Below are 15,598 nucleotides of genomic sequence, written 5' to 3'. Positions count from 1 at the left end.
TCTTAGTTAATGATCACACCAATCAAGCAGTTATGCACATTTGTAATTTAAGTGTAAACAGTACTGCTCTTCCTTCTTTCTTACTTTCTTCTACATGCTCTTATTGAGAGAATGATTTCTCTCTTCAATTCCAAAATAAAAGATTTTCTTCTGAATTTCAGACCTCTATAAGAAAGCACTGGAAAAAAAAAACAGTCCAGTTACATGAATTTTTAATACTTTTTCTATTAATTCCATATTTGTTACTGATTACAGTTTGACTATACTTTAAAAGTGTTCCATTACTGTTTGATATCTACACATGTATGTATACTAGCTTATTTATATTTATATACAGATACAAACTGCTCCCTTTTATCATTGTATGTTATCCATTTTCCAGGACTTCTGAGGCTGTGCAAGATGGATGCAGCATGTAACATAGCCAAGGACATAGCCAGTACCAATGCGACCTTGACAGATGAAAAACGTCTGTACAATACAATCCACTACTACATGATGGGCGTGGGAACCCCAGTCGTCTGTGGATTCGGACTCATCGGAAATACACTTAACCTTCTTGTTTTAACAAGAGAAAAAAAGCACAGGCATTTGACCAAAATGGAAAAATCGGCACACATGGGATTAATTGCGCTTGCGTTTTCAGATTTCATGTTTTGCTTGTTGGCAATGCTGTTTACCATTTTGCCACTACAAGATCACTACCCTCAGAAGTCCATTGTTTTGTACTATGATTATTTTGGTGGATCCTTCATCAGCATTTTCATAATCTGTAGTACATGGTTAATTGTTTGTATGGCAGGTGAGAGATATTTTGCTGTGTGTCATCCATTCAGGGCAAGAAAAATAATTTCTCTCAAGAAAACAAGGATAAGCATAACTCTGATATTTGTCTGCTGTACCCTTTTCAGTACCCCACTTTTCTTAGAAAGGGTTATAGAGGAGGTTTCTTGTTCCAATGGCAACAACGGCACGTGGTATGTGATTAAGCACCGCCATGGTTACACTACCAATATGGTGGCTGTTCGTCGTCTAGTCTGGTCAATCCTAGCCGATTTTGTGCCTTGCATATCTCTGGTGTTCTTTAACACTTGTTTGATTTGGAAAATTCAGAAGGCCAAAACCTTGCGAAAGAAGATGTCTGGCATAAGTCGTGATGATAAAAGTATGTTTACTTCAAGCACTGCCATCAGAGAAAAGAATTCCAAATACTATACCACACCCAACAGTTCCTCACACAACAAAGAAGAATCCAAGGACTTCGGGACAGCTTTGAACAAAAAGCCACTGAATGGTCACCAACACAGTTTCGCGCCGACACGGACATGTTCACATGTTCAACTTCGTACAAACCCTCATGGATATCGCCGTCGTGACGACAGTGCTCTCAACAGTGTCACAGCCACATTGGTCGCTGTTGTTGTTTTGTTTCTCATTCTTGTATCACCATCCGAAATTCTGAAGTTTGCAACATATTACATGGGAAAGTTCAGTAACAAGAACTACACATACCTCATGATAAGAGACGTAACAAACTTCATGCAGGCTGTCAACTTTTCAGTGAATTTTATTCTTTACTGTGCTGTGAACAAAAGCTTTCGACAGACTCTTGCCAGTATTTTATGCTTTTGCAGAATGTCGGTGCAAATCAAAATTGTGAGAAAACCACCCCGGCACAGATCCTTTGTACAGTCCCGGTCATGTGACCGTGGATACAGTTTTTAATTGACTTGTCTATAGAAACCCACTGAATTTGGAAATATCATGCAGCTTCAAGGTTTCATTATATTGACGGGTACTCATTTTGTATTAATGAATTGTACTTTTTTCAAGACGAAAAGACTTTCCAATGAATTTACCTTAGAGGTAGATTATTTTCCTGGTCAAAATTTGGGTGGACTAAAACTCGCGCGAATTGACGATTCAAAAGCCATTACATCTGTCCTTTACTTATAACATTAAATGTGGAGTGAGCTCAGGCAAGACTGATCGACTTGTACCCTCTAATGAATGGAGCGGATTCCTAGAGCTTCTATTTGTTTGTCATCGTCACATGACTGAAAATTGTTAAGTATGACGTTAAACCCCAAGCACTCAGTCTATTCGTCTGGAAATAGTAATTCTTATTGAATATGGTTCTGTAATGAGACTTGAATCGGGATACTGTGAAAGAAAAGAAGGTTGTGCAATGAGGAATCCTCATGATTATCCGTGCATGAAGACGCCCTGGATTATTAACTGACTGCAAAACAAAAATCTCAGTTCCAGGAAAAATGAATGTGTATATATAGCTCAGTTCAAAGATCATTTATATGCTCGTCCACATTTCCTTTGTTTGGCTACATTTTGACTTACATAGCACATTTTGTGATTTTTTCAAATAATACTTACTGTTTTACATAGGAATTTTATGTCCATTTTCTTAGTGTGGGGAAATATTTGTATATATATGAAAGAGGAGCAACAACATAAACAGACCAGCCTGCACAGAACCGTCATCACCGAGGAAAAACTTTGCAAATTACCATTCTCTGGGAATTATTAAATGAGATTTTTGCTCCATCGAATTTTATTACCGTAATTCTTCAACCTTTCTGCATGTTTGCAAGGTGTTCATTGAAGCATATTCTGATATGCGTTATTCTGTGTGAACTGACAAAATCACACTTTTTGTGAAGCCCTGAAATTGGCCAACCCAACTAATGCGTTTCAGTCTCTAAAACCAAATGTGCATAAATTGTACTAAAACTTGCTCTTTCATATGTGAAAAGGTTGAGGAATTATGGTAACTAACTTTCCACATATCATATTGTATCCAGCAAATGCTTGAGTACACATTAAAAGGTATATTATGGCACAATGATGAGATTCATTGAGAGCATGTGAATTTTTTGTTCATAGAAACATTATTTTTTTCTTAATCTGAAATATGAGGTTTAAATTTCTTTCACGTTGAAGTTAACAATGAGGGTGACTGCTTAAAGCATGCTTTTAAGGAACATATAATTAATATAACTGATTATAATTTAAAATATTTTAATAATAATTAATACATGTGTGTTTGTTATCAAAACTTGTACTTTTCAATTCAGATTAACCGGTATTTTGACAATGAAATGAAATTGACACATCTAAATAGCCTTGTTTCAACTCACCTATGCAATTTAATTCATACAGGTATATAAACCATTTCAAATATTCTGATGAAATTTGACAATACATTGATGCTAAAAAATACTTTATAATCTCAATTTATCATTGTGTAAGAAAAAAAAACCAAAATACGGCTTTACCTGGCATACATTTTTTCATGCAACTCATGGGAAAGTGGTTCAAAAACATTGACATCTGGATAGTTAAAGAACTTCCTTGACAGCCATACCAGCTCTTAAGACGATGTCATTAGCCAGGACAACTGCAGAAAGCCATAAGAAATTACCAAATGGGCACAAAAACTTATAAGCTCACCAAATGGAAAAAATGAACTCCTGACATTTGTAAAGACAAAAATAGAAAACAAATTGGGATGGTTGTCCCTAACTTTATAGAGATATGTCATCAGAACAGTTTCTTAATGGCAGATGTATCATCTGCTCTAAAAGAAGGCTTGATCGGCCTAGTTTTTCCATAACCACCAGCCTTCAAACCAGACTAACGTTCCAAATGTGAGAACCAGAGGGCAAAATGACTTATTATTATTCATAGTAAATCAACCACTGTTTTCTTACCAAACATTCTTTTTTCGACATATTTATTCATTTCTCTTTTTTTTTTGTCAGAAAATGTAAATATGAAGAGTATTCTGTGACTAGCAAAATTCTATAGTTATCACAGTGAACATGTGAACATTAAATCAAAAGCAGTTAGAATTAATCAAATCTCCATACATTTCATGTGATCTTTTTCACACTTTTCATGTTTATATCTATAGTAAAACAAACTGAATCCCCCATTGAGGTGTGATAACGAAGGCTGTGAAAATTGAAATCCCCGGTTATATACAGGTATATCTAGAGTAAAGTTTGTATTCCCTGAACTGTGAGAATGTACTTCCTAGCGTATATGGCTGATGTTTCACAACTCACAGAAATTCTGAACTTTTCACAAGTGGAAGTAGAACATGTAGATAAAAAACTAAACATTGCCAAAAAGATTGGTTAATTATGTCACTTGTAAATTTATGAAGCATGATAACATGTGTATAGCACAATTTATTATTCTTACAATATTTCATTATTCCTCTACCAACAATGCTGTTCGTTACGGTACAGAGGTGCACTTCATAAAATAACTTTACAAAGACCTAGTGAAGAGGACATAATTTGATTATAACTTAATTATGACTTGAGACTTTCCAAAATCATGTTGGATAATTTTTCTAGAACAAAGGCTATTTCCAGCCTGATGGGCAGCTGCATGTAAATTCATAATTTTTTTAACTCAAGAATTCTTTGCTTCCATTGTTACAAACCTTTTTGCTATGATGTGAATTTATATGTCTGTAATAAATCTGGACATGTTACAATTCCATATTAGTTGTCTATGCTGCTCATGGAACTTACCCACGTCCCACTGTTGCAACATCAGATTTTCATGCAGCAGAAATGCCGCTATTTTATGTTTTCAATACTGCGGCCTGCAACTTTCACATACTTGTGTTAAGAATGGAATAAAGAAATTTCAAAATATGCCTTTTCTCATTTTTGTGTGAGTAAACATTTTCAGAGTTTGTATCACATATAAATTTATAAAGTATAAAAGATGTGGCTTTCTTGACACATTACCACATACCAGCACAAAGCTTGGTGTCCAGAATAAAATTTTAAGGTAACTTTATGGATTTTTAAAAAGTCACACAGAGAATGTTCACCTGGTAAAATATCCCTCAAAACATTTTTAAAATTGAGCATGAATCAAAGGGTGTATGTAAATTTAAAGACAAACTGAACCAGAATCCTTTCAGAATTTTCTTTTTATCTTTTAATATGTTGAAGTCATATCCTTAAAGGATGAATAAAACACCTGTTTTTTTTATTTCTTAATCAAGGTATATGAGACGGTCAAAAAAAAAAAATTCTTGGCTTTTTTCTTAGGGTGTAAAAATGGCTTTAAACTACGGTTTTCCTATAAAGTCCCCAGCAATCAGTCCAGAAATTAAGTGGCCTGCTGTGGTGACATCAACAGTGATTTTTTTTTCTTTCTCCATTTTCCTTAAAACCATACCCTTTTATAGTACCTTTTGATGTATCCTTTATGCTCAGCCAGGTAAAAGGCATTGATACAATTTTAACGTTGTAAATAAATCTATTCAATGAATTGACACCATTCTTGGCTACCGTTCTGAGACAACAAAGAGTGGACAACATAGAGGATATGGCGCAGTAAAAACTGTGTCCCAAATACATGTGTGTATACTACTTTTGAGGGTGTGCAAGATATTTATTCAAGCATATTCTGAAGGCATTATTTTGTGTAGGCGTTTTGTAAAGCCCTGAAACACGCTACTCCAGCCCATGTAGTTTTGCTTCCAAATTCCAATTAAATATGTGCATAAATGGCAATGAAAGTTGCTCTTTCATATGTGAAACTGTTCAGGGATTAGGATAGACCTGATGATGAGTATGCCCTGCTAACCTGAGTGACCACAGTTCACCCATCAGTTTATTTCTTTGTCTGATGGTACATGAATTTATGTTGGCCACCTTACATGTACAAGAGTATATCCCTGGATGCTGACATATTTATAGAGCAGCCTAACTTCAGAAAAGCATTCTATTAGAGTAAAAGTAAGCTACAACATGAAGAAAGGTTCATCATAGGAAAAACTGAAAACTATGCGTAAAATGGAGAGTTTTTGGAGAGTGTTGAAAGGCATTCAAATATTTGAAAACTATGATTGGCTTTATGAGCCATACTGATGGTATCCAGGAACTCTGACGTCACATCACCTTTTTTTCCTGATGTTCACCAGAAGGAAGGAATTTTTGGGAACATCATTTCAATAATCTTTCACTCATGGGTATGAAGAGTTACTCCACCATTCAATGTCATGATTAGAGTTGGGAAAACTTCCTGTGACATCAGAGTTCCTAACCTCTGATAGTATGGTCCGTAAAGCCCACCTTAGAGGTCAAATGTTTGAGCGCCTTTAGCTCATTTCACAAAAATCTAAAAAAATAAATAATTCATGCATAGTTTTAAGTGGTCTACTTAGAGATGTCTACTTCAATTTTTAGATGTCTTTTCCTTTAACTCACCAGACATATGACAACCCACCTCAGTTACCTTGAAACAACTGGCCAATGTCACCAAAAATGCATATGGTCATTTGCAATGCGTAGGAGTGCATGTGATGTAAAACTGACAAATCTGGCTACAAGAAATAGTTTTTACAAGCTAATGAAGGTACAAGCCCAATGACCTTCAAACAATATGTCAGTGTGGAAGTTTTTCTACCTGACTAGGTGTACAAGTTCAATGAAAATTGCTTGTCAGGCCTATCAAAAATGTAATCTAAATTATCCCAATACCTTGAAAAAATTAGCAAAAATGAACAGTGTTTTCCCAGAACATATTCACACTAAAACCCGGCTGAAAAGTATTCAAGAGATTTGCAAAGATACAGATAGACGGAAGAAATAGCGTTAGCCCAATTTTGGCCATGGGGCAAACTGGCTTTGAAGAAAGATACTACTATTGGCTTGTTTTACTCAGTCAAGTCAGGTAATCATGGGATACTTCAATAAAGATGAGCGTTTTGTTGTATGAGGCTATGCATGGTTGCTTCTACCAATAGCCGTCAAATAACTGAAATATTTTTCAGCTGATGAAAAATTTCAATCTGTTCACTAAATCATATCATATATCCTTTACAAATTTCCATTAAATGGTTAGTCAGAGCTTCAAGGCAGACAATAGTCAAATACTGAATATGAGTATACAAATGGTCCCAACGGTTATACTGAAGTTTGCAAATTTGCAAAGACTGCGTCAAAAATATTCCGTTCAGAGGAAACTTTACAATGTAAATGAATTGTTTCAGGCTATCTTGAACTGTAGAGGGGATAGTATGTGCTTTACCCACATGAATTCAAAATGGCGATAATGGAATGTGCCATCTGTTGAAAATATGATATCTCTAATCAGCCATCCTCTTACACTGCACACAAAATGCACATCAGTCACAAAATTCAACTCACGTTGTCACACGATGTTTTGGGAAAAATACATATAAGTTCCCAAGATATGATATGGCTCAGTAAGCCAGATTGGTTGGGACACACAGACAAACAGACAAACAGACAAACAGACAATCCTAATTCTTCTCTCATGCTCTGGAAAATACTGCACAAATTTGAAATCGATCAGCTCAATTTAGTTCTGAGGCGTTTTTCATCAAATTTTACTCTTTACTACAGCCATCTTGGAATTAAATTATACCCACATGAGAAAGATCAATCCCACATGTCCAATACTTACTGAGGAAACACATATAAATAATGAACAAAACATGAAAAATCACTTTTGAGATATTAAGCTGAGAAGCCTGTGTGGATCACAGTGCCAACTTAAACGTACACGCTACAGATTACAACATCTAGGCCCAGCCTTAGTTCTTGGAAAAGGCCATAAAACATATATCAGTGTATCAGATCCAAAAACACACAAAGCCATCACAGCTAGAAGTGATATATCCTTGAAAACATGGTCCAAAAACACACAAAGCAAGCATCAAGAGGAGGTCTCCTTCAGGCAGGTACACAATGTACAGGTAGACCAGGTGAAAATGAGGTGTTATAAGTACCTGCTCTTTCTTAACTGTCTCACTTGGAGGCGAGAAAAACCCACTGAATACTATTTTCAAAACTCTAATATTAAATGAAGTTTAGGGATGAAAAAAACAGCGACTTTTATTGTGTCAAAGACTCCGTTCAAACTGCCCACTAAAGACCAGAGAAAAAAGTAATTTTGGCTACAGATTTCAAGGGTCTTTTTGTACGCGGATTCCTGACAATTTCCTTAAAAAAACATTGTAGATGTCTCTCCTGAGTAATTTCACATGCTGAAGACCACTATATGTGCATGTGTAAAACCAAATGAACCCATCACAAGAGACAAACAAGTTATACAAGAACACACAGATACAAACATCAAAATTATAAAATACATTACATGTACATAAAGGATATCTCTTTCTGTGGCACGCATGAACGCATAGTTGTAAAAAGGCTATTTTCACACAACCTTCAGGGCAAACACCAAACAGAATAATAGATCTTTAGCTTAATAATTTACAAAAGCTGCTACTTATATTGGAAAAAAAAACTTATGCAATGGAGTAAAATCAGATTACCACTGTCCTGGAGGAGACCATAACAAGATCATATCAAATTTAAAAACTTTACACTTGGTAAAATTTTACAGGGAACACTTATCTGAATAAAGCAAAATGAGTGAATCTTTCAGATGTTCCTTGAATATTCAAAACAAAAAAAATTAGTTCTCAAAGCTTTTGGGTAAAAGTGATGTTTTCTCAGACATGAAAATGTAATTTTGAATGTGATTTTTTAAAACAAATCTTATCTTTTACTTTTACTACAGATGCAATTAAACTGGTTATCAGAAGCTTTCCATATAAATATTTAAGCACTGTGTCAAGAGCATTGCATAAACATGTATAATACCAGAGGCCTAGGACTTGCAGACTGAAAACTTCTAAACTAGTATAGGTGAAGCCTGCTTTTTTTTTGTTCCAAGCTCTACTAGTTGGTGATAAAGCTGACAGTACTGTACTTAAAACAAATACAAAGAAGTAAACTCATACATCATTGTCTGTTAGGTTTCTTTTTTTTTTTCCTTTTGTTGTTCTAGCTTTATATCCACTCCAATATTATTTCTGTATTTTTTCAATGTTTCCATGAAGCACAAAAGTCCTAATGACATCATATATACAAATACCCAGAGAAAATTTCAAATCAGGTGAAATCCCGCTTTTGAACAGGGTTTAACTGCACATTTATCAGACTGACTCCTGTTCATGCATGTGCCAGTTTTAGAATTTTGAAGAAACTGCTGAGAAACAATATTTCACACTGCACAATCTGTGTGAAGAATACTGTCGTGATGATGCTCTACACTTGACACACTGCTTGCTGTCAGTATAATGACGGACCAAACAGATACCACGCCATTCCCTAAATGCCTCACCCAAGCAGAGCTTGAGCACAGGAGAAATAAGTACCACTTCTCCCACTTTAACTCCAGATTGAGTCTTGAGTATGTTGAAGAGACAAAAGCTAAAAGTAATTCTAGGTTCTATTACAGGCGCATTTTGGTAGTTTGCAAACTAATGTATACTAGCTCTCGAGTTGAACACGACTGTCCTCACTCTGGAGTCTGGACTAGCCATTCACCAGACCATTGTCCAGGCAGTGTCCAGACTCTTCTTGTGATAAACCCAACAGCCATCACAGCTAGAAGTGATATATCCTTGAAAACATGGTCCAAAAACACACAAAGCAAGCATCAAGAGGAGGTCTCCTTCAGGCATTTTGAACATTCATGCTGTTTGTCAAAGGCTGTGGGGCATTTGGGGAAGATACATGTAGCCAGTGATGCAAATGATAAAGTGGACTCTAATTATGCGAGCACTTTTAATTTCCTGTCCACAAGCCAAATTTAAAAACCTCATAAAACAAGCATCCTGAGAAGATTTCGTCTCTTTAGGGACACATTAAACAGAGGTTGCATGGCAAAACTCATGGAGCATCTGGGGGAGAGGGACACATGCAGCAATTTGTGCTAATGATAATGTGGCCATAAATTATGCAAACAATTTCAAATTCCTGTCCACATATTGAAAGCGTACGTGCATACTACAACAAGAAATAAAATACAGAAATGACACCAGAACACTGACTATCAATAGTTGTAGACACAGAGGATCTTCATGCCAACATTCCAGTGGGTGGTATATTAGCCATTATTATGCCTACATTTTAGTCTGAACTGTCTTCAAATCTGCAAAGAGATTGGTTGGGCTGGCTTGCCGCTGGACAGTTCAAAGAATATGACAAGAAGGAATCAAAATCAGAAGAACTTAATTAATTTATGAGCACTGATGATCATAATTTAACTGTTCATGATCACGTTTGATAACGGTGTTATGATAACAATGAATCAAAATCAAAATGTCGCAAGAAATAAATCCGAAGTTGCTATGCATGAAAAAACATTGTGATCTTACAATTAAACTGCATAGCAATGAAAAGTTTTTCTGCTCCAAACATAAGCATGTCTATAAATTTAATTATTCTTTACAGTAAGTTTAAAGATATGGCAATTAATATTAAAAGATATCAAAAAGAGGAATTTGCTAACTGGGTCAGTAGAAAAGATAAGGTAAATGATGTGGCAGCGAGTGGTCTTCAGCTGGAAGGTTTCTACTGAAAACACTGTCGAACACTGTATGTATTGACCATCCCAGTTTCAAGCACATATGGTATTGTGCCAACAAAACCGAACCTCACAGAGCAGATGATTTTGTATAAAGTTATCATGTGCTGTAAATATGTTTATCTGGTCAGTGTGGTCAACGGATACTAGTCAGGCAAGAAATCGAGTATCAAAGACGGATTGACTTGTACAAACTTGTACAATTATTTTATTGATCTGCCAGGGAAGAAAACTGGATCCTATCTTTCCCTTGTATGCCGCTGTCATCTTGGATTTACAGTGGTTATATCTTTACATCTGTGCAATATTTCAGGGCAGATTTCAAATGGTCAAAGTCAATCTTACACAATAATTGCATTTCAGCCAGAGAACAGCTTGGATTGCCAGCTTATTATGAATCTGTCATCATTACAGATACATACATTCATTGACATTTTCAGCACAACCCTATGTCTTGACACAATGAATCATCCCTTTATTCCTATAAACCTTTTTTATTCCAACCAGAAACTTGCAGAACTAGAGGTAATCTGATTGTAATACAATTAACTTATCGGCAAGCTGTTAGGGTTTCTGAAAGTCTTGTGTAACAATGGGCTATTCTTAGCATGCCAGCCTGTCGGTCTGAGAGCGTTTTAATCTATCCAGACAATTCAGGTATTGCCTATAAAACAGAAGTATGTCATTACATGTAACTGACATTTTATAAGTACACCATGAAGTCGGCCTGCCAGACACCTCATGTAGTTCTTCTTTCTTCTTCCATTTTTCTCGAGAACTTGAACGTCTAGTTCCAGATCCACAGACTTAATCTTCCAATTTCCCACTGTTGTATAACTTAACACTTACAACTGGCACAATATAGTAAGGTAGCTCTATATGTACATCATTAGCTAACTGTTTTATTACATACAAACTTGATGCCTGTGTGCCTAAAGAATCTCAATATTAAATATGTCTTCACTCTTATTAACCATGGGAAGGTTCTCATGGTTTGCCGTAAAATATGTAAACACACATATTCTACCCAAGAATTTCTTAATTTTACCCCCGTCACAATTTAAGACAAAACACAAAGTATAAGACATGAATCTTACTGGAGAATAATAATGCTGTAAAAGTCTGTTTCATTGGTTAACATACTAGTATGTTTGAAGGAACCACAGGAATAAGTGACACACACAATCCCAGGTACAAACATTGATTTAAAGTACAAAGGCAGTGATCAGCACTCTAAATCAGCAGACCAAAAATGCAGAGACCATTATTTCAGTTTGGTTCATACACTTTAATAGAACTACATGGCACAGATGTCAGAAAAAAAAACTACTAGCCCTTATTATCAGTGATAAAAGAGAGCCCTGAGGACACCCAATTAAGCGAGTCAAGTAATGCCCCAACCTTCACCTGCCTCCATAATATCCATGAGATAAATCCGCACACGCAAAGACAAGAGGAAATGGCACCTTACTCACAGATACAATAGCAAGCCTCTAAAAATAACTGGCCTGAAATGCCAGAGAAAATTGCCCAAAGTTTAGCCAGTACAACTGCCAACAGCTTGATCCCAATGCTGGGGTCATCTCTAGATTGTAAGGTTCAATAAAAAAACAGCGTTCTTTTGAAACCTCACTAAACGTCAATGTTATTACATGCAAAGGGGGTATATTTTTTCTCATTTTAGGGGGCTGGGCCAGGGGTTTGCGAGCTTAAAATTGGGGTGATCAAGACGTGATACTGAAAAATATTTCATATTTGTCAAACATGCCAAGAACATGGCTGCAATATGGCCAAAAAGCCATAATCATTCATTTTTTCACTCCAGTTAAAGTTGCACATTGGCTCAGTTATCTAAAATGTAGCTCTCATTGCAAAAGAACATAGAGCAATGCGAAGCTGGTGCTGTCAAATCTAACTGTCACTGATTCAATAAAGCTGGTAGATGGCCTTCTAAGTCAAATATTCTTCAGCAAGGTGACGCGTAAACCTACGATCAAACATATGATTTATGTAGTTGGTTTTTGTTTAACGACACACTCACACATCAATCACACTGAATGCTCTCAATGTTATGGGTGAAGATTACCGCAATTCCCTGTGTAAACCACTGACCCTTGGCAATGAAGTTACTGACAAATTTTCCCACTTGTGACATACAGTTTATGCACACCACCCTGATGGAAAACGAATAGTTCTCAATGGATATGAGATTACGCAAATGGCCACACGGGCATCGTTAATCATTTATAGTAAGAGAGGGCCAATGCATAATTTCTGTGCCTAACGCCAGGATTGAACCGGTACCTTGAGTCCTATGAACCACTCCCATCCAAACAAATAAACAAAACGAGTTACAATGCACTCAATGTTGCCCTAGTTCCACAAGCTATATTTCCTCCCAAAATTACAAATAGGCACTCAGAGAATCCCACCAACTGCCTACTGTAGTAGTCAACTAGACAATGGAATCAGAATAAAGATAAAAGTTTTAAAGTGTTATGGTGAATAAGACATCACTGTGGGAAGGTCAAGCTCAAAACTGAGGTAGTTTTTCCAACGCTGTGAATGGCTGAGCAAATGTTGAGCTATGGCAAATCGCATCCCATGATTGGTGTTTACTAAGGGTGGTCACTGCAGCCCTCTGATTGGCTAAGCAAATACTCAGTTGACAACAGTCAATCTCAGCGTGGATCATTTAAACATTCCGTCTCAAGGAAGACATATGCATCAGCCAGTGCCAAAGCTCCTAGTACTACAAATACAGATGTGGAAAGTTTTCTACAGATACTGTGTATATACCAGATAATTTGGTATACACCAAGGTAAAATTTTACACTCTACCAATTTGGTAAAGTAGCTAGAGAGACAAAAAGCTTATCTAGGTAAGTGACTGCATAAGAAACTGTAGACCTACAAGAAAGGCTTGTAGAAATCCATGTTTACAGGAGAAATGAATGCAATCAATCTCATTGTGTGTCCACCAGACAGGAAAATGGTAAAATCGCCAGAGGAACCCAATACCCTCCTTGTTCTCCTACATGTAAGTAGACACATGCATAAAAATTGTAGCCCAACTTATCCTGATTTACAAAAATTCTAAATCTGGCCAAATCCATAAATCTCATCAGCCATAATGTCACAGAAACCCTGTATGCAAAAACTGTTGCCCTGCATGGAGGCTTAATTTCTAGAGAAAATGTTTACTACAGAAAACAAACTGATGTTTATATAAGTGGTAAATTTTTGAATTGAAGGTCTATCAATTAAAATCATTAAAAAACATTCACAAAGCCTATAAAACTAAAAGTAATAAAACAGTTCAACCTTCCATCAGTAAGCCCTTTGTGAATGTAGACAGGCAAAAAGAAATATCAAAAAACACAAACAAAACATAGCTTTCTATTGCTGTATGTTGGAGATCCATGTATGATTGCCATCATACAGGAGATAACTTCTTACAAGCGAGCTAAAAACCAAATTGTTTCCTTTCTTGTCAACTTATGCAGGAAGTTCAGAACATAGTGTATCACCCTTAAGATGAAAACAGCATCCATGAAAAACCCATGTGCATCACTTGACTGTTTGGCAAGCTGCCAGTAAACACGGCTTTTGTATTCCAACAGAAGCGTTTATAACAAGTGACACTTGATAGGAATGGGTAGGATATGTGGAGATGTAGCCAGATGACTCCTTAACAAGGCTGTCAATGTTTCACCCTAGACAGCTCCCTGATCCTCATCCCGTGCACTAAGACAAGCCTTTCACTCACACATTTCCTCTAACTGAGCAAACCAGGTCAAACGAGATACGGTACTCTTGTACTCTTGTATGGTTTGACAGAACTGGTAACATAAACCTTTGGATCTGGCGGCCTAGTGACATCCAAGAAAGCCTGACACTTTAATGGACAAAAGAGCTTTGGCATGGTTAAGATTCAAGGGTTTGGATGACACTGATGGTACTGCAATTCAGTGAACTATCCTGCAAAAAACCATCTTGTACATAAATACCTTATTGTGACGGTGACACCTAAAAAGTCAAGTAAGTCGTCCTTCTTTGAAAGGACAGACTTCTCAAAAACAGAATTATTAAAAGGAAGTCATAATTTCTGGGAAATACACAAGATTACCTGTACAAAGCAGCAAATGTTTATGCTCCTTGATTCTGGACATGACAAGTTAAAGCTGTGCCGACACTGAGACAAATGGCATCTGATCACACAAATAAATAACAGTATTTGACATTTATTCTTTTGTCAGAGTTTTAGTCCAGATTTTCACAACAAACGTGCACATATTAATCTAAGATGAACTAAGCTGATATAGCTGACTGATACTTTATCAATTGGGAGGAATTTACACTGTATAAATGAAGACTATTAAAAAAAATGCAGAAGGAGACAAATTAATATATCCACAAATAGCTGACAACTTAATAAAGGTAAATTAAAGATACCTCTGAAAAATTGTATCCTCATATCCTACAGACCACATTACAATGGGCAGGACGGGGCCTCTGTGGCTCAGTCGGTTAGCGCGTTAGCGCAGCGTAATGACCCAGAAGCCTCTCACCAATGCAGTCACTGTGAGTTCAAGTCCTGCTCATGCTGGCTTCCTCTCCGGCAGTAAGTGGGAAAGTCTTCCAGCAACCTGCGGATGGTTGTGGGTTTCCCCTGGGCTGTGCCCGGTTTCCACCCACCATAATGCTGGCCGCCATCGTATAAGTTAAATAGTCTTGAGTATGGCGTAAAACACCAATCAAATAAATAAATGAATAAGTAAACAATGGGCAGGACAGTTGAATTAAAGGTACAAGAAGCATGTCGAGGCAATCTAAACACATAAATGTGAACAGAGCTATAGACACTACTAATTCCAAAGCCACTCTGATTAAAATTAACTGGTAGAAAAGCCTCACACCCACACAAAAGAAAAGAATAGAAACAAAAAAAAAAATAATGAACAGGAAAAGAGACTTTTTCACCTCGTAAATTTGAACACAAGTATTCTAGAGCATCCACAGCTACAGGCAACAGAAAAAACTCCTTTGTCCATTGAACTTGTTTTATGAACTTTGTGACAGCTCTATACAATTGGTTTCAAGTAAAAAAGCAGGTATGATGTCAGACAGTATGTACAGAGTC

At 36.5% G+C, this 15,598-nt stretch overlaps 2 protein-coding genes across 2 annotated transcripts in view; one reads left to right on the top strand and one right to left on the bottom strand.

Moving 5' to 3' along the window:
- LOC135474864 (ATP-dependent DNA helicase Q4-like) overlaps nt 1–15,598 on the bottom strand; it is a 164,736-nt gene that overhangs the window by 120,755 nt on the left and 28,383 nt on the right. The window lies entirely within an intron of this gene.
- LOC135474930 (neurotensin receptor type 1-like) lies at nt 403–1,725 on the top strand. Its single transcript, XM_064754622.1, has one exon. The coding sequence runs from the start codon at nt 403–405 to the stop codon at nt 1,723–1,725; it is 1,323 nt and encodes a 440-aa protein (XP_064610692.1).

Source organism: Liolophura sinensis, chromosome 9 (genome assembly GCF_032854445.1).
Source record: "Liolophura sinensis isolate JHLJ2023 chromosome 9, CUHK_Ljap_v2, whole genome shotgun sequence".
Taxonomy (NCBI): Eukaryota; Metazoa; Mollusca; class Polyplacophora; order Chitonida; family Chitonidae; genus Liolophura; species Liolophura sinensis.
The sequence above is the reverse complement of the archived record's forward strand: the minus strand, read 5'-3'. Positions and strand labels throughout refer to the sequence as shown.